This window comes from Suncus etruscus, chromosome 6 (genome assembly GCF_024139225.1).
Source record: "Suncus etruscus isolate mSunEtr1 chromosome 6, mSunEtr1.pri.cur, whole genome shotgun sequence".
Lineage (NCBI taxonomy): Eukaryota > Metazoa > Chordata > Mammalia > Eulipotyphla > Soricidae > Suncus > Suncus etruscus.
This window is the reverse complement of record NC_064853.1, coordinates 39,731,673-39,754,344: the sequence shown is the minus strand read 5'-3', so window position 1 is coordinate 39,754,344 and position 22,672 is coordinate 39,731,673. Positions and strand designations below refer to the sequence as shown.

At 43.2% G+C, this 22,672-nt stretch overlaps 2 protein-coding genes across 3 annotated transcripts in view; one reads left to right on the top strand and one right to left on the bottom strand.

The window, feature by feature from the left end:
• The first annotated feature begins 7 nt into the window (after positions 1–7).
• Positions 8–22,242, top strand: C6H1orf122 (chromosome 6 C1orf122 homolog). 2 transcript variants are annotated; one of them, XR_007496749.1, is made up of 4 exons: positions 8–135; positions 250–463; positions 697–1,105; positions 22,220–22,242. XR_007496749.1 is itself a non-coding variant. In XM_049775123.1 (3 exons), the coding sequence occupies exons 1-3, from the start codon at positions 101–103 to the stop codon at positions 790–792; spliced, it is 345 nt and encodes a 114-aa protein (XP_049631080.1). In that variant the 5' UTR covers positions 8–100; the 3' UTR covers positions 793–1,152. The 2 variants fall into 2 exon arrangements, 1 of the variants encoding a protein (XP_049631080.1); XM_049775123.1 differs by lacking the exon at positions 22,220–22,242 and having other exon boundaries at positions 697–1,152.
• Positions 4,804–22,672, bottom strand: part of MTF1 (metal regulatory transcription factor 1) — a 47,359-nt gene continuing 29,490 nt past the window's right edge. Inside the window, exons 7-10 of the mRNA XM_049774717.1 lie at positions 13,441–13,543; positions 11,383–11,978; positions 8,345–8,408; positions 4,804–6,884 (exon numbers count right to left, since the gene is read on the bottom strand). Of these exons, the coding sequence (XP_049630674.1) occupies positions 6,448–6,884; positions 8,345–8,408; positions 11,383–11,978; positions 13,441–13,543 (1,200 nt within the window). The 3' untranslated portion in view covers positions 4,804–6,447. The remainder of the gene's footprint in view (positions 6,885–8,344; positions 8,409–11,382; positions 11,979–13,440; positions 13,544–22,672) is intronic.

Genomic DNA, 22,672 nt, shown 5'->3' with positions numbered 1-22,672 from the left:
GGGACGGGGCGCGGCTTGGCGGAGCCTTAACAGCTAGGCCCGGCCCTGGGGCGGGGTGGAGGGCTGGGGTCCGGTGGTCGGGGCCCCGTGCAAGGCGGAGATGGAATGGGGCCCAGGCTCAGACTGGTCCCGGGGGTGAGAGGGGCTCCCCTGACGTCGGGGCGGGGGAAGGGGCTCCGTGCAACCCCAGCCCGCGTTTAAACGGCCCTGATCATCTGTCAATCTGTCTGTCTCGCTCTCTCCGGGCAGGGAGGCTGCCGGCGTGGACCGTGCCAAGGCGGGCCTGGGGCTCGGCGGGAGGCCGCCCCCGCCGCTGCCACCGCCGCCCCGCGACGAGCGCGCCCAGCAGCTGCTGGACGCGGTGGAGCAGCGGCAGCGGCAGCTCCTGGACACCATCGCCGCCTGCGAGGAGATGCTGCGGCAGCTGGGCCGCCGCCGGCGCGCGGAGCCAGCTGCTGGCGGGGTCAGTGTCCGCCCGGGCTGGGCCGGGGGAGAGAGGGTCAGAGAGTGGGTGGGGACTGCCCTTGACAGGTGCCAGCCTCCCCCCTGGAGGGTGGAAGATTGTCCCCCACCGCTTTACCCCCTAAAAGTTCAGTGCTACCTACCCAAATGCTTGTCTAGGCTCTCGGGGCCTAATTCTGCTGGGCCTTTCCTCCCAGCCTCCCTTTTTTTTCTTCTCCTTTTCTATTCTACCAGAACGTCTCAACCAAAGCGGCAACGCTGTCACAACCAGCTGTCCCTGCCAGGGGTGGCTTTCCAAAGGACTTGGGCGATGGAGCTGCAGAGCCCTGATCAGCGCCCAGACTTCTCTCCATCCTTTGATTCCGGTGGCTGGACTGAGAAACAATTCCCTCTGTAAAGGGGCCAGTCTTCACCGGTAGTGGCTGATACTCAGCTCTTGGCCTGGGGTGGCACAGCTCTGCAAGAAGCTGGTTCACTCCCACTTCATCCTGGCTGAAGGCAGTTGCTGAGCTTTGAAATGCAGCCAACGAATACCCAGTGTCATTACTCGGATTTGGACAGACCAGCAGTGCTTGCCAGAATAGTTTGGGCTGCTTGTGGAAATCCAGGTGTTGTTACATGTCCTTGTCATGCTTTAGGTGGGGTTGGATCCCCCCAAAAATATTTGAGCAGAGCCTTATTAAAAAGGAAATCTTGCAGACTTTCCTGGTGACTGGTCTTTCTTTTCTGTCCCCCTTCCCTCTAAGATGGCTGGGGGAGGGTGAAAGTGATGGAAAACTAACCTTTGGGTAGGATTAGAAAAAAAATGCCACATATACTACCAGGTTTAAATAAGCATTTAATTAGGATCTCATTAGTATTTAATATTGCTTTTTTTCAATTCCAAAAAGTTAAATTTTTCACTTCTTAGCAGATATTTAAAGTACAATATTAAGTTTATACAAAATGAGCAATTAAGCAAACACCATTATTTCACATTCTTCAAAAATACAAATTCATATTTACTCTTTTTGGGTTTGGAGGTTTCTTCCTTTGGAAGTACTGAACCTGTAACGTTTTCATATCGCTCAGTGGAAGTCTGTTGTTCCCATGTTTCACACTTAAATAAATTTAATAGGCTTTGACATCATCCAAATAAAACTATTTGGGATTTAAAAATCTGTCGCCAAGACCTCTGACCAATGACTACTGTGTGTCAAACAAGAAGGCTCTCTGGGGGTCTTGCCTTCCCTGTCCAGGAGATCTGAGCCAGAGATGCAGCAAAAACCTGTTACCAGCCACCTTCCCCAAACAGGGACAGGGAGAGTTCAGAAGGGAACAGCAACAGCCACCTGAACTCTGCCCCCTGCCCCCACATTCTCCAAAACAAAAGATAGAGACTGTGGAGTCAAACAGTGTCCAAGGGAGGCCTGAGGACACAGGGGAGAAGGGCAACAGAGGCCTCTGACTTGGCACTGCTACAAGGATAATAAGGATATTGCATAAAACACCCCTGGGTTTTGGTGAAAAAAGATTTTATGAAAATTTTCCCATATGAAAAAGAGTAGAAACTGCATTGAGCTGAGAAAGTGACACTACATAACCACCCAATTTTTGGCCCAGCAGGCACACCACCAAAAGAGCAGTGTGGGGTTTTAGTTTCCTTCCAGTAAAAAAGCTTGTACTATGTACACACTGACATAAAGATCCAGTTTAATTGCATTTTTTAGTGCAGACTGAGAAGCCCCCTCTTGAAAAGGAGTAACAGTGAGAAATGCCCAGTGATCATCAGCTTCCCCAAAGGCATGAGAAAAAAAAAAAAAAAAGCCGGTCTTTCACTCACCCAGAAACATGCAAAACAGGTTAAACTGACCAATCAGAAATATGTGTAATTCAGTTGTTAACCACCCCTACACCTCCAAACATTAAAGAATGGAGTTTCTGATATCTGCCACAGCAAAACCACGTGCATATTCGATCTATGGAAATCTTTCTGCTTTGGTTGAAGTATATTTTTAAGCTGCTCTCTTCTGGAATGCCTGAGGACTGAAGACAAATGAGGAGAATGAGGGAAAGGAAAGAGAGTTGATAAAGCCTATAATTAAATAGTCTGCTTAACTGCTTTTAATGAAGGCTGGAAGGCCTTTTTGTTTGAAAGAGATATGGGAACAGTATGGTTAGCTCCGATGTTCCCATGTTTCACATTTAAATAAATCTGATAGGCTTCGACATAATCCAATGCCACCTCCACAATGCCACCACCATTCCCCAAAACACATTTCTGATTGGTGGTGTAGGAAACCATAAACTCTAGCAGATGCTGCAGTTCCACAAACCAATGTTTTTTCAGTGATTATGAGGAAGCCTTTAAGATGAAGGAGCATGGAAGTGATTACAAATATCAAAGTATAGAAGAAGGTGCCAGGTTACTCCTTAGCAACAACCTGTTCCTTCCTTTTCAGGCAACACTTTATAGTAGTGAGAAGGAAAAGATGGCAGGGACCAAGAAGCCATGAAGAAGGCTCAACAGTCAGCAGAAAACAGGACTCAAGCAGTTCTTCAGGAAGCCTGAGGGGGTGCTCTCGGGAACAGGGAAGGCTTGCATAGATTGAACAGATGCTGAAAACACAAAAATAGTATTTCCCTCATAGTACAGGGTTGAACTGGTGGAAAAAGGGCCACATGGGACAACGACTGTCAAACTACACATATTGCACCAAGATAAGTGCTTTGCTTTTTACACCTCAATTTAGTTTTTTATTCTGAGCAAAAATAAAACTTTGTGAAAAGTGTGTGTATATATGTATATATATGTGTGTGTATATATGTACATATACATATATGCACACACAAAATAAAATGCAGCAATTGGGTTAAAGATAAAATAACCTAAAGTGCTTTTTTTATTATTTCTTTTATATACCAATATGAGGTTCTGCAAACTTGTCCCTCTGGACACATTCAACATTATACAAAGTTTTTCAAGAAAAACTATCCCTCCCCTTCCATTTTCCCCATTAGTCCACTGCCTTGACCCTGAAAGGTAAAACTCTCCAGTTTTCTGGCTCTCCTAGAGGAGGTGAAAAGAAGTCCCTTGCCTTCTATCTAGAGAGGTCTTCATACCTAAGGCCCCTCCTGGGTTTTGTACCATGATCTAAATGGGATTAGAATTTAATAGGTGACACCAATTTATCTCATACCAAACTAGTAATGCCCCCATGAGACTGGCCAGATCCTGCCAGAAAAAGCAGAATCCACTTTTCCCCAATGCCTGTCCCAGCTGCCTGGGAAGGGTCAAATTCACTAAGGCAGTTGGCAATGCCAGCCAACTTTCCCTACCACCTCCTGAGCCCAAGAACTCCCAACCCCTGGTGCTGACAAGCACCCTTTAAAGGGGGGTAGTCTAACTGGCAATGCTAGTGGGAGTTGGAAACAGAAAACAGGATTAGAGGGCTAAGTTTCCATAGGGAGAAAAAAAAAGTCTGTTTTCCACCTATGAGAAGTCTGCAAAGCTTCCCTAAACTGGCCCAACATTTATCCCTGGGTTTGGGAACCTACACTCTTCATAGAGGTTCATTCTTGCTCCACTTTTGCCACAGGCCCTTTATTCTTCCAGGTCCTTGGCATTAGGGGACAAGTTTACAGAAAAGGGAAAAGAGTACTGAAAGAGAAAGGAAAGACTACCCTGTGGAATACACTTGCCCTCATTAGTATTTTAAAACATGTTCCTGATTTTTTCCCAAGCTCAATTTGAGAGTCCTCCTTGTACTCTTGAGTCACTGGCAAATGGCAGATACTTCAACTAAAAAAACCTGTCAGCCTAAAAACAGTGATTTAAGAGCCTTCTTCATCACCCTGATCTTTGGAGAGCAGACAAGTCATTGACCTGAGAAGGGTCCAAAATGAGCTCTGGCTAACCTGGAAGAAGCAGTACTTTACATAGTCAGTGCTTCCAATAGTTTCTCTGGCCCCTATTTCTCATGCCAGCTCCCAGAAAACTCATTCTAAGTGACAGTAGGATGGAAATGTAGAAAACATTCCTGCACTCCAATATGAGCTAATGTGGGAAATCCCATTCAATTACTTGCTCTCAGAAAACAGAGCTAGGATCCTACTTCAAAGCTTCCTATGGGTGTGAAGTCCAGATCCACTGTGCTGATAGAAGATTTCTCCTGCTATAGCAACTTCTGCTAAGGTTGCCAGACCCAGTAGCCTTTTGGGGAAAGGAGGGTAGAAGATCAAGAATAGAATCTCCTGACCAGACACCTGGAATGAGAAATCACCAGCTGCTTGTGCTTAAGCCCCTTTCTTCTCCAGGCATTAACAATATTTATCAACACTACCCTTTTGCCTTAGTCTGTCCCTGAATAAAGGCAGAGCCACTATCTCCTTAGTAAATGATATGCTCTGGACACTCTTGGCTGGCCCTGAGTAATGGCTCAGAGGAGAATGACAAATAAAGATCTCTTTACATTAAGAAGTAGAAAAGGAAGGCCAAGTGTTAGTTTCTTTCTGCCTGATGTATCAGAAGAGCATCCTGTCTATGGAAGCTTGCCACTTGCTCAAGGCAGAGGCCTCCTCTCAATCTAGGTATGCCTAGTTTGTGAGTTCAGTGAGTCTGGTGAACACTCACTATTACAGTAACATCCAGGTGAGAGAAACTTTATATTTGTGTGTGGATTGTATTGTATGCTTTATTTTAAGAGGCAATGACTTGGAGCTAAGACGGACAGAAATAGTTCTATACACAGATCAAAAACATTTTTCCCTATAACACAACTTAATGAAACATTCCAAATGAAATAACTTATTGCAACATTTCAGGCTTTTTGGTGGAAGGGGAAATTTTTTTGTTTTACCCTGAGTAGAAGATCATCGTTTCGTATTTTTTTCTTTTTTTTTTTATATTTGTTTTTGTTTAAAAATCATGTAACTAACCTAAACAAGTCACATCCTTTTTTGCACTGTAGAAGGCTATATGCAAAAATCCAGTGGGTATAAAGGTGGAAGAGAGAGGGCAGGGCACCTGGAAGCCTGGCCCAAACCTAAACACTTGGCCTGCCAACTACATGTTATCTTCAATCCCCTTAAAGCCGCACTACTAAGCAAAAATGCAGCTCCTCTTCTCTGATGAAGAAAATACCATTAAAGAAAGGCAGACCACCAACAAGCACTGACATAAGCCATGTGTTCAATTTAGGACAAAACAAGATGTTTCCAAGCATATCCACTGTGATCAAGCTACAAACCCTGGCCAACAACTGAGCCATAGAGTCAGGAAGGTTCAGAATGTAATCATGTTAGAAAGCCTGCTCTGCCCACATTTCTTCCACAGAGAGCAGTCAACAACTTGCAGAACTAGCTCACCTTGCAGCCTTGGGCTAGACTTTTAGTGGCCCATTTGTACTGAAGCAGGCTGTACAAGAGCCTGCCATCGTCACCCTGAGCTCCACTGCCACCAAGCACAAACAACATGACCACCTTGCCCAATCCCTATCCAAACTCCCTGCAGTCCTGACTTGCCTTTACAAGTGCCCTCTCTGATAAAGCAAGGGTCGACTTTCCAAGCCAGCTTCAGCCTTAGACTCAAGACACACAGGGAGGAGCAACACCAGACTTTGAATCCGCTGCCCAAACCACAAAAGACCCCAGTGCAAGTGATGGGCAGCATCAGAGTGATGGAAAACACACCCTTTCATTTAGAAATTTTATGCGCACGAGTAACCTTAATTTTCCACGTTCACATGACAATAAGCAAAAGTGACATACAGTGCAGCCAAACAGTTCATTTATAACTTAGCTTTTTTTGTTTTGTTTTGTTGGTTATTTTTTTCCCCAAAAGGTCAGTTCATTAAAATGGATGCTCCTGGGATATGAACAAAGAAAACACATCTGAAAGGTGAGGATTTCAAACAGTAGATTTCTTCATCTTTCAAACTGCTGACCCCATGATGGTAGGCATCACACCTTATCCTCTTTTCCTGGAAGTGAGCGCATCTGGGCCTTTCACTTAGAAAAACTGCTGGTCAGGCCCATCTCCTCATCCCCCTGCAGTAGTGCTTCAATAGGAATCAGATTAGATGGGGTTTCCGGGCTCTGGAGGGACAGAAACTCAGATATATCCATGGCACTTAGCGTTTCTGTCTGGGGGTCTGACGGAGTCTCTGCTTTTCTACTTTGCTCACAGGAAGAGGATATGGTGGAGGTGAAGGATGATGAGAGGGGTACCGGAGGGGAGGAGAAAGTCTGTGGTGGTAGCTTCAAGCTGGGCCCATCAAGAGGCTGAGAGCTCGGCTCTGGAGGGGGTGATGAAGAGCAGCCCTTTCTCCTGCTGGCAGCCCGCTCCTTGGCAGAGTCCCGGCAAGCACACTGACACTGACATGCCTCCTCTTGCTTGATGATGATGACGGGAACACTGAGGCCAATCTGCTGTACAGAGCTCCCTGTGAGAGAGGCAAGAGAGACTGCTCTTCAAGTAGGTGCAGGGCAGGGGATGGAGGGAGTGGGGGTACAGACTAGGAGCTGAGTGCCATGGAAGCAGGAATGGTGAACTGAATGGCTACCACACTTCAGGTTTTGTTTGACTTTCAATTAGCCCATGTTCCTTCTCTGGTACAAAGCCAAAATCTCTCCAAGAGATTTCCATCCCCTCCAAGACAAAGTTCCTCTTCTTTTTGTTTGTTTTTGGGCCACACCTGGCTCTGAGCTCAGAAATCACTCCTGGCAGGCTCAGGGGACCATATGGGATGCCAGGGATGGAACCTGGGTCATCTGTCTGGGTCATCCACATGCAAGGCAAATGACCCACCACTGTGCCATCTCTGTGCCCCTAAGTTCCTATTCTTTAGAAAGTCATATATACCATCTTCAAGTACCCGTACACCTAGCTTTCTTTTGACCCTATTTCCCAGGAGCTTTCATGCCAGCCATAGAAGACACCTACCTTTTCAAGACAGGTTTTTCATGTCTATGGAGCCTATAGCCTCCAGGCCCTTCCTACTACCTAACCTCCCCAGACATGCTTTTCTTTGGAAGAACTTATTCATCTCTAAACCCTCCTCCTTTCCTGCCATCTCCAATAAGCTTGAGGGAAGGCTGGCAGGAAGGCAGCTGGCCTATAAGTCATAGGTTTAGTCATAGAATTGGTTCTGTTTGCTCCAAGCCTCCAAACACACTAATGTCAGTTTATCTCCTTTTACACAGCCAAGTCAATCTTGCTGCTGTTGTGTGTATATACGTGGTGCACACTAATTTCAGACAGGCTTGAAGAAATCGCTCAACAGGGAAGAGAGCATGGGGTAGATCAGAGTAGGAGATCTGAGAATCAGTGCTTGTGCTCTGCCACAAATTTACTTAAGACTTGGAAGGACTTGATCTTTTAGGGTTCCAATTTTTTTTGGATACCAGGGACTAAAGGTGGGACCTCACATATGCGAGGCATGCACTCTGCCATTATGTTATATCCCAGTTCCCAGACCCTCAGTTTCTTAATTTATAATGTAAGAGTTTTTAAGAAAAGAACCTCTAGCTCACTAGGAGTCTCTAACTCAGATGTTATTTTTCCTGACTGTAATTAGAAAAAGAGTCCAGTGAATTAACAACTGTTCTCTTTAGTGTTAACTGTGACTCAAAAATTTTTCTGGCTACATTTAAAAGCTGTATTTGAAAAGGGAAGAGCCATTACTACAGAAAGACTGTTAAATGTAAGATTTGAGTTTTTTTTAAATGTAAGATTTATAACATAAGAACACTACCTTTGAAGTTGTGAAAATTTCAAATACACTTAATAAATAAAAATACAAGGTGAAAAAATGAATTCTAAAGCTATAAAAACTGGGGCAAAGCAACTGTGTCTCGAGGACCCCAGAGAATTGAGGTTTCTTTTAGATTAAGAATTACATACCTGTGCTACTGGCTACTGGTACTGCAGTGGTAAAAAACACATTCTCAACTTTAGAGGCTTGATGCTGGAAAACAAAACAAAACAATAACACATTTGTAGCCACTCAAATATGAAGATCTTCTGGATCTGAACCCTCCCCAGTTGTAATGATGGTCCAAAAGCTCAGAAAACCCTCAGTGTTCAGGGAGTTTTGTATGAGTGACGTCTCTGTGGTTGGAAATGAGCTCACTGCACTTTTGACATTCAGTGCTGACAATGTATCCAGCTTTGTCACCTACTACGTGGCTCTTTCCCAGATGTCTAATCCACTAAATTCTATGTGCCTAAAGAGTGTCCAACGCTGCTTTCAGAGCTAGTTTCCTAGGCTCTCCTTAGGACTTCTATGAAATCAGAAAAAGTCATGACCCCTCAGGCCCCTTTGATAAAGCTGCATGCTAACATAGCTAAGACATCCTCTCAAGAACAGGAGCGATGCTAGAAGTGATTTATTTCTGAGTGCAGAGTAACCTCTGAGCACCAGCAGGTGTGGGCTTAAACAAAATCAAGCCAAAGAAACTTCCTCTCCAACAGAACAGCCCTGCAATCCCTCTAGGCAGTGTGCACAGGGTAGTTGCTCAGAGTTAGGCCTTGGATGCAGCCATACCTCAATTCAAATAAATCCAAGTGTTAGTCGTTGAGGTAAGGCAAATGACTTACTCTCTGAGAGTACAGTATCTTCATCTGTTAAAATGGGAATTAGCAAAAATGCCCAAAGGATATGACAAAGAAGTGAGCTAAAGTATGTAGAATTCTTGGTACATAGTGAATTTTATATATAAATATATATTTATAACTAAGTAGGACAATAAAGCTGTGCCCAGAAATAACTCTGAGCACTTTAATACAGGGACTATTAAAATTGACAACAGCGTTTCTGCTTTCTTCAAGTTGTACCTTAAAAGGACTTTGTCTATTATCTCTCTAAGGAACAAAAATGTGCTTTTGGGGCTGGAGAGATAGTACAGTAGATAGGGTGTTTTGTCTTGCACATGGTTGACCTATGTTCAATCTTTGGCATCCCATATGCTCCCCCCAAACTGCCAGAGGTAATTCCTAAGTGCGAACCATGAGCACTGCTGGTATGGCCCAAAAGTAGAAATAAAGAAAGTGCCTCTAACATGAATCTAAAAATAATATAAAAAGCTTCTGGCTAAGTTTCAAGAAATGACATTTTAAAAAGATGATTTAACTACATGTTTAAATTCATATAAAATGAATTGTGTGAAACAGAAATGACACTGTACACAGACTGATTCAAAATATGAAAAGACATTTGCAGTAAGTCTGGCCACCCAGAAATAAAATGAGACTGTGTACAGAGGTGACTGACATCCATTTATAAAGAAATACTCTAGGGGCAGAAGAGATAGCCTGGAGGTAGGGTGTTTGTTTTGCATGCAGAAGGATGGTGGTTCAAATCCCGGCATTCCATATGGTCCCCCTGAACCTGCCAGGAGTGATTTCTGAGCACAGAACCAGGAGTAACCCCTGAGCGCTGCCAGGTGTGACAAAAAAAAAAAAAAAAAAAAAAAAAAAAAACCCAAAAAATGAAATACTCTATTTCTAAACTACTTTTCTAGGTTTTTTTGGTTTTTGGGTCACACCCGGCAGTGCTCAGGGGTTATTCCTGGCTCTATGCTCAGAAATCGACCTTGACAGGCACAGGGGACCATATGGGATGCCAGGATTCGAACCACCGACCTTCTGCTTGAAAGGCAAACGCCTTACCTCCATGCTATCTCTCCAGCCCCTCTAGTTTGTTTGATAGCATGATATATATATCCACTGAAATATTCTCCAACTTTATCTTTTATCTATCTAATTCCTCCTCACACCTCAAGGCTCACTATCCTACATAATCATCAACAATCTGATCTCTAAATCCCTCCCTCATCAATACCATAATGCAGTAGTCAAGATCATAGGCTCTGGGGTTGGTCTATCTATGTTCAAATCCTAGCTTTGCACTTAGGTGCTATGTAATCTGGGCTGGTCATTAAACTTTTCTGGGTATCAGCTTTCCAACCTCTTGGTATTGCTGTGATTAACTGAGTAATTAAAAAAAGTATTAACTTAGAGAAGTTGGGTGGAGTCCATATATAGTGGATATGGTGCTTACCTTGCATAAGTCTAACCTGGGTTCAATCCCCAAAAGCTCATTTGGTCTCCCAATCCCTGCCAGGAGTAATCCCTGAGTGCTGAATTAGGAGAAAGGCCTTAGCTGGGTGTGGCCCAAAGACATTTAAAAAAAAAAAAGAGGAAAAGAAAGTGCTTATTCAGCATTGTGGGTGGGTAACAATCACGAGAAAGAGAGAGATAATAAAAGATCGCTATTGGGCTGGAGAAATAGTACAAAGGGTTAAAACATATGTCCTGCTTGATTGCCAGCAAAACACAATTCTCTACACATTGTCAGGTAGAGCACTGAAGGCCACAAGCACCATTGAGTATAGCCTGAAGACTCCTAGATCCCAAGCTCCATGCCAAGAACAGCCCCTGAGTACTACTGGCACGAAGCTAAACCAACATTAAGATATGTAGCACTATAGATTAATTAATACAGATGTGGCTCAGATATTAATAATATGAAAAACTAAGGGCAAGAGGAACAGTGTATGCAAAGTGCTCTCTGTTCAATAAGATCTAAGAAACTTGTCATTTAAGAACAATGGCAACAAAGGCTACTTAGATTAGTACAGTAGTGAAATGCTGACTGCCACAAACACTTGTTCAATCATCCGTTACACATATGGACCTCAAGCACTGCCAAGGGTCACTCCAGAGCACACAGAGAGGAGTAGCCTCTAAGTACCACAGGATATGACCCACATTATTCACTTTATATTCTTTAAAAAAGAAAAAAAAACAAGAACAAAAAAGAATAACTCTTCAGGGAGAGTATGACAGCCATTTTCTATTTTGAGGTAAAAGCCTGGGAACATGTCATGCATGTAGAGAGAAACTTCACTCCCGGGGATCTATTTATACATAATACTTACAATTTGTTCTTGATTTTGTGGTGAACTGGCGGCACCATTTAATATCCATTGTAAGTTCTGTTCTCCCATGACTAGGCTAGACTGCAAGATAGCCGTGTTGGGAGTAGGGGTGATGGTTATAGTGGGATTATTAGTTAGAACGGAGTTGGCACCCAGGGGCAGAGTCTGGACCACAGCCGGCAGGGGCTCAGTAGTACTTTGTGGTTGGGGTGGTGCTGCCACAGCTGATGCCACTGCTGTTGCTGTTGCAGAAGCCCCACCAACAACAGAAAGTCCAGGTACGATGGGTTGTGGTGCCTGGGGGTGCGGGAGAAACTCTTGATGATTAGCAGCAAATGGTGTGCTGTGGAGAACAGGCACTTCTGGAGGTTGTAAGAGAGCAGGGGGGTTGCCAAAAGCAGCTTGCTGGGAACCAGTTCTTAGGGAGGGAGCGGGCGGAGGAGCAGGCGGTGCTGAGGCTGAGAGTAGAGGCTGGGGTGGCTCAGAGATGCCAGGCTGCAGTACAAGTGGAAGAGATAAAGATGCTGAATTTCCCGTGGATGGTGGAGCATCGCTGACTGACTCTGCATCACCATTAAAACTTTCAATCAAGGCAGCTGGCAAGAAAAGAAATAAAAATATATAGAGACATAGACATACATGAACCACAAAAACACAGTTATTACAAACTGAACCAGATAAAGTCTATTAAACTATGGTCAGTTGGGACCAATTCCTTCACTGATGCAAGCTGACTTTCTGCTTTTTATTTAATAATACCTCCTCTGTCAAGAACCAGGTTTTGGGGCTGGAGCAATAGCACTGCAGTAAGGCGTTTGCCTTGTGCATGGCCAACACAGGACTGATGGTGGTTCGAATCCTGGCATCCCATATGGTCCTTGGAGCCTGCCAGGAGCGACTTCTGAGTGCAGAGCCAGGAGTAACTCCTGAGTGCCACCAGGTGTGACCTCCCCCCCACCAAAAAAAAAAAAAAAAAAAAAAAAACCCTGCCAGATTTCATGACCAACCTTACTTTCTTTTTGTTTTTTGTTTTTTTGGGGCCACACCGTTTGATGCTCAGGGGTTACTCCTGGCTAAGCGCTCAGAAATTGCCCCTGGCTTGGGGGGACCATATGGGACACCAGGGGATCGAACCGCGGTCCTTCCTTGGCTAGAGCTTGCAAGGCAGACACCTTACCTCTAATGCCACCTCACTGGCCCCTAACCTTACTTTCTAAATACAAAAACCAAGTAAAGTCTTAATTGTAAAGAGAGGCATCCAAAGGCTTTCCTGAAGAGAGATCAGGATTTGGCATGAACAGGAAGTCCACTCTTAGGAAGCTTTAGGGACAGTTTCATGCAAATACAATTTGATCTAGCATCTGAAGACCTACCCACTCTTGAAAGGATATCTATCACCCAACCAAAGAAAAACGTTCTCCTCATTTTAAAAGTTAAAGAAGAGCTTTTAGAACAGCAAGTGAGGGTCTCAGGAAGTAGAACCATGCTACAGGAAATAAGGGGGAAAGATGAATTATGGGCTTAGTGATACCAGAGGGTTAAAGAACTTGCCTTGCATCTCAGTGATCCCCGTGTGAAACCCTGGCACAAGACAGTGTCCCCTGAGCACTACTAGGGGGTCACTCTTTAGGACAATCAGGTGGGTCCCCAAACAAAACTAAGTAAAACAAAAATTTTCATGACCCCTCATGAAAAGTACACTCAGGGGCTGAAGTAATAATACAGCACGTAGGATTCTTTCCTTGTATGTATATGTCCCAGGTTCAATCTCTGGTGCCCCTGTGGTGCCTTGTGCCTACCAGGGACTAGGCTTCAATCTCTGTTAACCTCGAGGCCTTCCAGGGGTGTTCCCTGAGTGCAGAACCAGAAACAGGCCCTGAGCAAGGCTGGGTGTGATTCCTCCCGCCCCCCAAACAAAACCCACAACATTTTAAGAAGTGTACTTCAGTAGAAGGAACTGGAATCACAGTGTTTCTGCTGGTCATTCTATAAGCCAGAATATAAATTTCCTTTGTCAGTTGTGGAGACTATAGTGGGAATAGCATCCAGATAACCTACCTGTTTGCTGAGGCTCTTCCTGAATTGCTGCATCATCTGAATCTTGGAATAGTGAGGCAAAGATGATCACTGGTGAAACTGTGCTGAGATCCTGGCCCTGTGCCTTAGACAGAGACAAACACATGAGACATGTATCCTGATGCAATTCTTCATCAGGAAAAAACATACACAGGGCAGCAGGACTTAAATTATCTTTTATAATGCTCTTGTTTCTATCTTTTCCTTTTCCAAAGTGACAAATAATTTCCCCAACACCCACACAGTGAATATATGAGGTCCAAAATACTCTTAAGCAGGAGCCAGCAAAATAAATTGTAAGTTGAATGCCTGCTTTGATAGGTATGCTTGAACACAAGGATGCCCATTCATTTGTCTCTTCCACACTGTTTTTATGAGACAATAGCATAGTCAAGGAGTTGTAACAGACTTTCAGGTTTGGTAAAACTGGAAAAAAAATTTACTGCCTGTTTTTTTACAGAAAGGCAAACAAGGGGCCGAAGAGATAGCATAGAGGTAAGGTGTTTGCCTTGCATGCAGAATGACAGTGGTTCGAATCCCGGCATCTCATATGGTCCCCCAAGCCTGCCAGGAGCGATTTCTGAGCATAGAGCCAAAAAAAAAAAAAAAAAAAAAAAAAGGCAAACAAGGGGCCGGAGCAATAGCGCAGTGGTAGGGCATTTGCCTTGCATGCAGCTGACCCAGGATAGACCTGGATTCAATTCCCAGCATCCCATATGATCCCCCAAGCCAGAAGTAATTTCTGAGCACAAAGCCAGGAGTAACCCCTGAGGTTCACCAAGTGTGGCCCAAAACCAAAACCAAAAATGAAAACAAAACAAAACAAAACAAAAAAAGAAGTGATCCCTAAGAATAGAGTAAGGAATACCGTATATACTAGAGTGTAAGTCAACCCCCTCCCCAATTTTACCCTGAAGCAGGGGTTTCAAACTCGCGGCCCTCAGGCCGTTTGCGGCCCTCCGTACAACATTTTGTGGCCCTCAGCCAACTTTCAAATATCGCAGTATTTGCGATTATTTGCTTACCGAATAATCGCAATAAAAATTGCATTAGTAAGGAAAAAAATCGCATTAAACATTCGCATACCCCGAGCAGTTCTCTTTGGGGTATGCGAATGTTTAATGCGACTTTTTTCTTACTAATGCGATTTTTATTGCGAATATTTGGTAAACGAATAATCTTGAATACTTTGCGCCTAGCGCAGAGGTCATTTCTGCTGCTTCTGCTCGCTGTCCCTTTATTAATTAATTAATTAATTTATTTATTTATTTTTGTGAAATCCCTTATGCGGCCCTGCCTCACCCCAACTTTGCCTCCTGCGGCCCCCAGGTAAATTGAGTTTGAGACCCCTGCCCTAAAGACTGGAAAAACTAGAAGCTCGAGTATAAGCCGAGGTGGAAGATGGATCAGCCACTGGTAAATTTCAAAAATAAAAATATATACCCCAAACAATTACAATAATTGAGGAATCAGTAGGTTAAATGTTTTTCAGTATTTATTGCTAAAGAAAAATTGTAAACTGGCAACAATAACTTTAAAACTTTAAATATTAAAGTGCAAAAAACCATAGCTTAACAGGTAATCAAGCTAAATCACAATGGTTAAATCCTTCAAAACTGGATTCCTCCTCCTCCTCATATGTATGTCCAAACAGAGCTTCAGCTGTATCTATTGTGAGGATATCCACATAGACACTGTCAGCATCACTGAGTTTGCAGATATCATCACTGCTGTCAGTCTCATACAAAGCGCAGAATATTTTGGGTTAAATAATTCAGTGGCATACAGTTCGGTTCAGCTGCCTACCTCTTCAGCTCAGCTTCGACTTGCGGACTGAGCTGAAGCACCGCCCCCTCCAGCACACGACAGAAGATGACTGGAGACTATGTGCATTTGATTTGGTGCACGAGCACCAAATCAAATAACCTGTGTGACCTGAGTATAAGCCGAGTTTGGGTTTATGAGGAAAAAACTCAGCTTATACTCAAGTATATATGGTTAAATCCTACAGGGGTCTCAAACTCGTGGCCCGTGGGCTGTTTCCAGCCCTCTGTACAACATTTTGTGGCCCTGCCCTAGAGGAATCCTTTTTTTGTTTTGTTTTGTTTTAGTTGTTTGGGTCACACCCCTCAATGTTCAAGGCTTACTACTGACTTTGCACTCAAGGATCACCCCGACTTTGCCTCCTGTGGCCCGCAGGTAAATTGAGTTTGAGATCTCTGGACCAGCCTAAATTTTTTTAAAGACAGGAGTGAGGGGCCGGAGAGATAGCATGGAGGTAGGGCGTTTGCCTTGCATGCAAAAGGACTATAGTTCAAATCCCGACATCGCAACAGGTTCCCCAAGCTTGCCAGGAGCAATTTTTGAGCATAGAGCCAGGTGTAACCTCTGAGTGCTGATGGGTGTCACCCAAAAACAAACAAACAAACAAACAAACAAAAGACAGGAGTGAGAGAAGTATTGTAAAAGGCCATACCTATTATCCATAACCTTGTTCTTCTTATATAATCATAATACATTGTAAATATCTTTCAAGGTCATATATAAAGTCTATGTTGGCTTAGTATGTACACATTGTAATAAGCCAAACAATAATAAGGAAATATAATGAGTCAATAATAATCATCTTATCACTGTAAAGGCAAACTTCTTTATAATTTGCCATTAGGAAATGGTTAGAAGCACTTATAAAAAGAAAAATGCAAACAAAGGTGAGTTCTGACAGGTTATCAAATAAGTGACAATATTTAGGCTTCAAGCAGCAATTTTTCAATCCACAGTCTACTGCTGACCCCTCATTTTGTAGAGCACAGTGGCAAAGGCAAGTCTTCAGGATTCCAGGCAAGTAAGAGAGTAAAACTATAGTAAGGGGGCAGGATGTGGCAAAGTAGAAAGTGAGAGCCAGCCACCTGAGTGCTTCAGCAAGTGGGGAAAACCAAAGCTCAGTAATAGTACAAAGTTTTAATTTCTTGGTGAATGCTACTGATTTATAACTAAATCAAGCAACTGAAAACCACTGAAAAGCACTGTAAACAAAATCTTTCTTCAGGTCAGGTCAGATTGTACTCTAGTAGCAACTTGATTTTAAAGTCATTTTGCTTGTTTGTTTTGTTTTTTTGTTTTTGGGCCACACCTGGTGACACTAAGGGGTTACTCCTGGCTATGAGCTCAGAAATCACTTCTGGCAGGCTTGGGGGACCATATGGGATGCCGGGGGATCGAACAGCAGTCTGTCCTAAGCTAGTGCAAGCAAGGCAGATGCCTTACCCGTTGAGCCACAGCTGCGGCCCCTTAAAGTCATTTTGCAACATCTCCACTTCTGGGAAAGAAAAGGAACACCCTATAACTGGTCCAAAGTTTGATGAATGGAACTGCCTAATATGTACCTTTCCTAGTAATGAAAATGATCATATGAGCCAAGAGGGGTTAATTATTCTAGCATGATTCCATCAACTAGAAGGACAAGAAGAAGGGGAATCTCACTACATGTAAAAAGGTAAAGGCAAGAAGTCATGCAAGATTTCCAGTCCAGAGGGAATTAAGAATCAAAAACCAAGACAGTGGCCCCCAAGGTTTTCTTGTCATGGGGTGGGGGGGTTTTACAATCAATGGCTCTCAGGGATTACTCCTAGCTCTGTGCTCAGAAATCACTCCTGAGGGGCTGGAGTGGTGGCGCAGGGCGTAAGGCATCTGCCTTGCTCGAACTAGCCTAGAACGGACCGCAGTTCGATCCCCCGGCATCCCATATGGTCCCCTGAGCCTGCCAGGAGCTATTTCTGAGCTCATAGACAGGAGTAACCCCTGAACGTCACCGGGTGTGGCCCAAACCCCCCCCCCCCAAAAGAAAGAAATTATTCCTGGCAGGCTTGAGGGATCATATGTATTCCATAAATGGAACACAAGTTGGCTGCATGCAAGGCAAACACCCTACCCGCTGTGCTATAGCACCAGCCCCTCCAACAAATACTCATTATATACATACACACACATATATACATACATGATACTACTTTTGTTTTTGTTTTGCGGCCATAACTGGCGATGTACAGGGGTTACTCCTGATGCTCAGGAATCACTCTGGGCAGGCTCAGGGAACCATATGCAATACCTGGGATCACTCCCAGTTGAGCCCCGTGCCAGGCAAATACCCTAACTGCTGGACTATTGCTCTCCGGCCTCCCAACTCCTTTTAATACAAGATCTAAGAAAAGATTTCTAGGAAACATAACCAAGTGTCTGCTTAGAACCCAATAATATGATCTGATCACATCGTACAAGTTGATTGCTTAATTTTTTTTTTTTTTGGGGCCACACCCGGCGGTGCTCAGGGGTTACTCCTGGCTGTCTGCTCAGAAATAGCTCCTGGCAGGCACAGGGGACCATATGGGACACCGGGATTCAAACCAACCACCTTTGGTCCTGGAACGCCTGCTTGCAAGGCAAACACCGCTGTGCTATCTCTCCGGGCCCTGCTTAATTTATTTTTGCTTGTTTTTGGACCACACCCATTGATGCTCAGGGGTTACTCCTGGCGCGATCAGAAATTGCTTTTGGCTTGGGGGATCATATGGGACATCGGGGGATCAAACCTTGGTCCATCCTAGGCTAGCGCTTTCAAGGCAGACGGCTTACCTCTATCGTCACCACTCCGGGCCCTGATTGCTTAATTTTAACACAATATTTTTGCAAAACAAAATTAATCTTATTTCTAAGAATACTTCAAGAAATAGAAGACTTCAAGTAAACAGAAGTAATACTGTTTCCAATTCTGTGACAAACAGTTATGATAAGTCATCTGACCCAATAGATACACAACAAACTTTTCTCACACTGAAATAAACTATGACAGAAAAAGCTTCCGTCCTTCTTTTGTTTGGGCTGGGGAAGTGGGGCACACCCAGTTTGTTCAGGGATCACTCCTGGCAGGTTCAAGGAACCATATAGGATGCAAGGGATGATACATTGGTGGATCATGTGTAGGACAAGTACCCTACCTGCTGTACTATCTCTCCAGCCCTCTTCTTTTCTTTTCTTTTTTTAGCTATACTGTGCAAAACTCAAGGAGTATACCTGTGTCTGTACTCAGTATTCAGCTATGACAAAGTTAAGGGACCAAATGTGGTGAAAACAAGGTTCACAATGAGGCTACATGCTAGACAAGTGAGAAAAGGCATTCTTTTTCTTTTTTTATACAAGTACTTATGTTCTCTTTTATGTCAAAATAATGCACTTTTTGGGTGACCCTATAGCTTCAGGAAACTCCTCAATCACATGTCATCCTTGATAAGGGAGTGGATTTTAAGTCATTACACAAAATCTGAGAGGAGTATTATCCTATCCAGAAATCTTAGGTGGTGTAGCTCAGAGGGCACTGTGTGGCTCAGTGCTGAGATTCCTAGTCCCCGCACCCCTGACACCCAGTCTACCCTGGCAGTGCTTGAAGACTGCTAAGACTATACATGTTGAGCACCCATGTAGTGCTAGGATCAAACTGGTTGGCGGGCTTGCTCTTCAAGCCTGTGTTCTCCCTTCAACACTTATCTTGCTTGCTTGTCTCAATGTTTCTTTGCTTGCTTATCACCACTCTGGAGAAGCCTGTGTTCTCTTTCAAACATGCACCTTTCACTTTCTCACTTTCTCATATGTGTCTAAATAATTTTCAATAAAAACTGTCTTGTTTCACCAAACCAAACCAAAAACCCACAGGGTCAGTTGCATGCAAGATGTGTGTTTTAATCTCCGTATTAGAACATTAGGACTAAAAGGTGACCGTACTAAAAAGTCACATAAAGCACATATAGTGTTTAGTCTTTGTCTTCAGATAGGTTCATTTCTACTGATCTATATTCAATTTAACATATTCTTCTGTTATTTCCAATTAAGTCAGTCAAGTGAACTCTGAATTTTTTATGTATTTTTCAGTGCCAGATTTCCATTTGGCACATTTTTCATAGTTTCTATGTTGAGATTTCATATTTATTCCAACCATTAGAAGACTATTTTAAAATATATTCTTGAGTATATAAGAGCTACTTAAAAAAATCCTTTCGGGCAGGAGAGAGAGCACAGCGGTAAGGCATTTGCCTTGCATGCAGAAGGATGGTGGTTTGAGTCCCGGTGTTCCATATGATACCCCAAGCCTGCCGGGGGCGATTTCTGAACATAGAGCCAGAATACCAATGACTTCGACATACTAGCCTGCTTACTCCAGAGATGGATGTTTCTATTTGTGCATGCTTTCAACAAACATTCTTTGAACATATATTAAGGTTTTGAGGTACAGAAATGAGCTGAACAAAGTCCATGCAACCATAACAAAAGTCAAAGTATTGTGTATACAGTATACAAAATAGATGATAAATGAAGAGTATGGAGAATAAGGAAAGCTATTTGAGGTTTTTTTTTTTTTTTTTTTTTTTTTAGTTTTTTTGGTTTTTTGGTCACATCCAGCAACGCTCGGGTTATTCCTGGCTCTGAGCTCAGAAGTCATTCCTGGCAGGGTTGGGGGGACCAAATGGGCATACGGGATGCCAGGATTCAAACCAGGGTCCATCCTGTATTGGCCATGTGCAATGCAAACGCCTTACTGCTATGGCATCGCTCTGGCCCCAGGAGTTTTTTGTTTGTTTGTTTTGTTTCGTTTTTTATTAAATCAGGGAAGGTCTCTTTTATAAAGAAGCTTTTAAGCAGATACTGAAAAACAAGGGCATGGGTCATTCACACATTGAAGAAAAGCATTCTTGTTGGAGATTCCAACAAGATCTAAGATCCCTAAAGCAGTAGCTGGCTTTGCTCCATGTTTAAGAGAGTACAAAAACAACTGGAATAAGGTAAGAGTAAATCAAGTCAGAGATATGATCAGACTAAAGTGCAAAAGGCCTTGTGGACCACTGCCAAGATTTGAACTATATTTGACAAAAGTAGTTACTGGAGGATTATGTGTAGAGGACATATTATCTACCTTATTATGTATAAAGAAGTATACATTAGGATGATGTGAAAAAGTTGAGGAAAGGTGCTAAGACCACCACGCAGGTTACTTAAGTCATCTGTGCAAAATAATGAAGTATTCAGAAGTGACTGGAGTTTAAAATATTGTCTCAAGAGAGAGCTGACAGGGCAGAAGTAAGGTACTAACCTTGCCTGGGGCTGACCTTGCTTGATCCCCAGCACCACTTATAGTCCCCCCCCCAAGCTATACTAGAGATGTCCTTACTAAGTACAGAGCCAGGAAATATCCCTGAGCACTGCAAAGTACAAACCAATGCCTGAGAAAAAGTGAGGAGAGAGGGGAGAGGAAGAAAAAGAAAGGAGAGGTTCAGACTTTGCTAGTGGATATGGGATATGAGAGAAAAAGAAGAGCCCAGAAAGTCTGAGTTCTGGTGAGACAGGGAGAGCAAAGGAACAGGTTTGTGCATGTCAAATGTGAGAAGAGAAGATGCTTTCTGGGTGGAGTCATCTGCTAGGTGGTTGAATAAACAAGATGAATCTCGGAAGCGATCCAGGCTGGATACATAAATTCAGGGTTCCAAGATAATCTAGACATCTTTCAAGTCCTAAACTAGAGGAGAACCACTAGAGGACTGACTAGATGAGAACCACTCCACTGAGTGAAGAGTGATCCAGAGAAGTTAGATTCTGAGCACTGGAGTATTCTAATTCTGAGATTACGTTGTACAGTTAAACTGTCTTTAGACAATTAAAAAATGACTGACTTAATAAATGCAGCTCAGCAGGCAAAGGCTCTTAGGTCTTAAGGTTTTTTTTTTCTTAATTAGGTTTAATAGATAAAGAAATATAGATGCAGAAAATCGCATACCTAAGGTCATACATACATTTGTGTCAGTTTAAATTTCAGAGCTGAGCTTCAGAGGCTACAGTTCCCCACAAAGATCTTAAAGCTGAGGGAGTCAGACCAGAGAGATAGTACAACAGGTAGGGCAGTGGGAGAGTCTTTTAAAAGAATTTATCCAATTTGAAATTTGGAAAGCACAGTATTAAAGTATGCTGTCTCTCCCAAAGTCAAATGATATACTGGAGGATTTCAAGTAGTTATTGATCAAAATTTTATACTAGTGGACCAACAATCACATGTGAACTAGCAGTTGAAAGCCACTGGTTTAAAGATCTAAGGCAATGGGCCAATACTATACAATACATGAAGAGTAATAACAGTAGATTTATTCCAGAATCTCTCTGGAATGGAGGGCAGAGAAGAGAGAATTTAGCGATGGGGGCTTGGCAAAGAACAGGCAAACTACCAAAACCACCTAAGTTTGTTCTGTAGTGTAGTGTATCTCAAACCTGGATTGCAGATAATTCAAAAGAACAAGTGATCCCTCAGATCCTCATTTCTCCAATATATGTTTCTCTATGTTTCATGAAGAAAATCACTAATTTATGTCCCAAATTCAAGTACAAATATATTATTTTAAATATCTGAATGGGAAAACATTCTTCTAGAACTTCTGGCTGGCTCTTTCAAAGCCATTCTGAGTGCTCTGGTTTCAAGACACCTCTTCTACCACATCTGACAGAAATGAGGCATAGGTGAATCAGAGACTGAAGTATAAAGTCTGTACAATTTCTGGCTTCAGTGACTCACTATAAAGATATATATCGGGGCCAGAGAGTTAGCACAGCGGTAGGGCATTGGGGCTGGAGAGATAGCATGGAGGTATGGAGGTAAGGCATTTGCCTTTCATGCAGAAGGTCACTGGTTCAAATCCCAGCATCCCATATGGTCCCCAGTGCCTGCCAGGAGTGACACCCCCCCCCCCAAATATATATATATCTTGCTTTCAAGGGCCAGAGAGATAGCATGGAGATAGAGTGTTTGCCTTGTATGCAGAAGGATAGTGTTTCGAATCCTATAGAGCCAGGAGTAACCAGAGTGCTGCCGGGTATGATCCAAAACAAAAACAAAAACAAACAAACAATATATATATATATATATATATATATATATATATATATATATCTTGTTTTTGATTGACAGAGAAGATATTTTACTGTGGTTGCTGTTTTTCCTCTTGTTTTTGTTTTTAGGACCATACCCAGTAGTGTTGAGGGTTTACGCTTACTCCTGGCTTTGCACTGAGGAATCATTCTTAGTAGGCTTTGGGGACCATATGAGATGATAGTCAAACCCAGGTTCACCATATGCAAAGTCCTTCCTGTTGTACTATCTCTCTGGCTCCTCCAGAGAGGATAT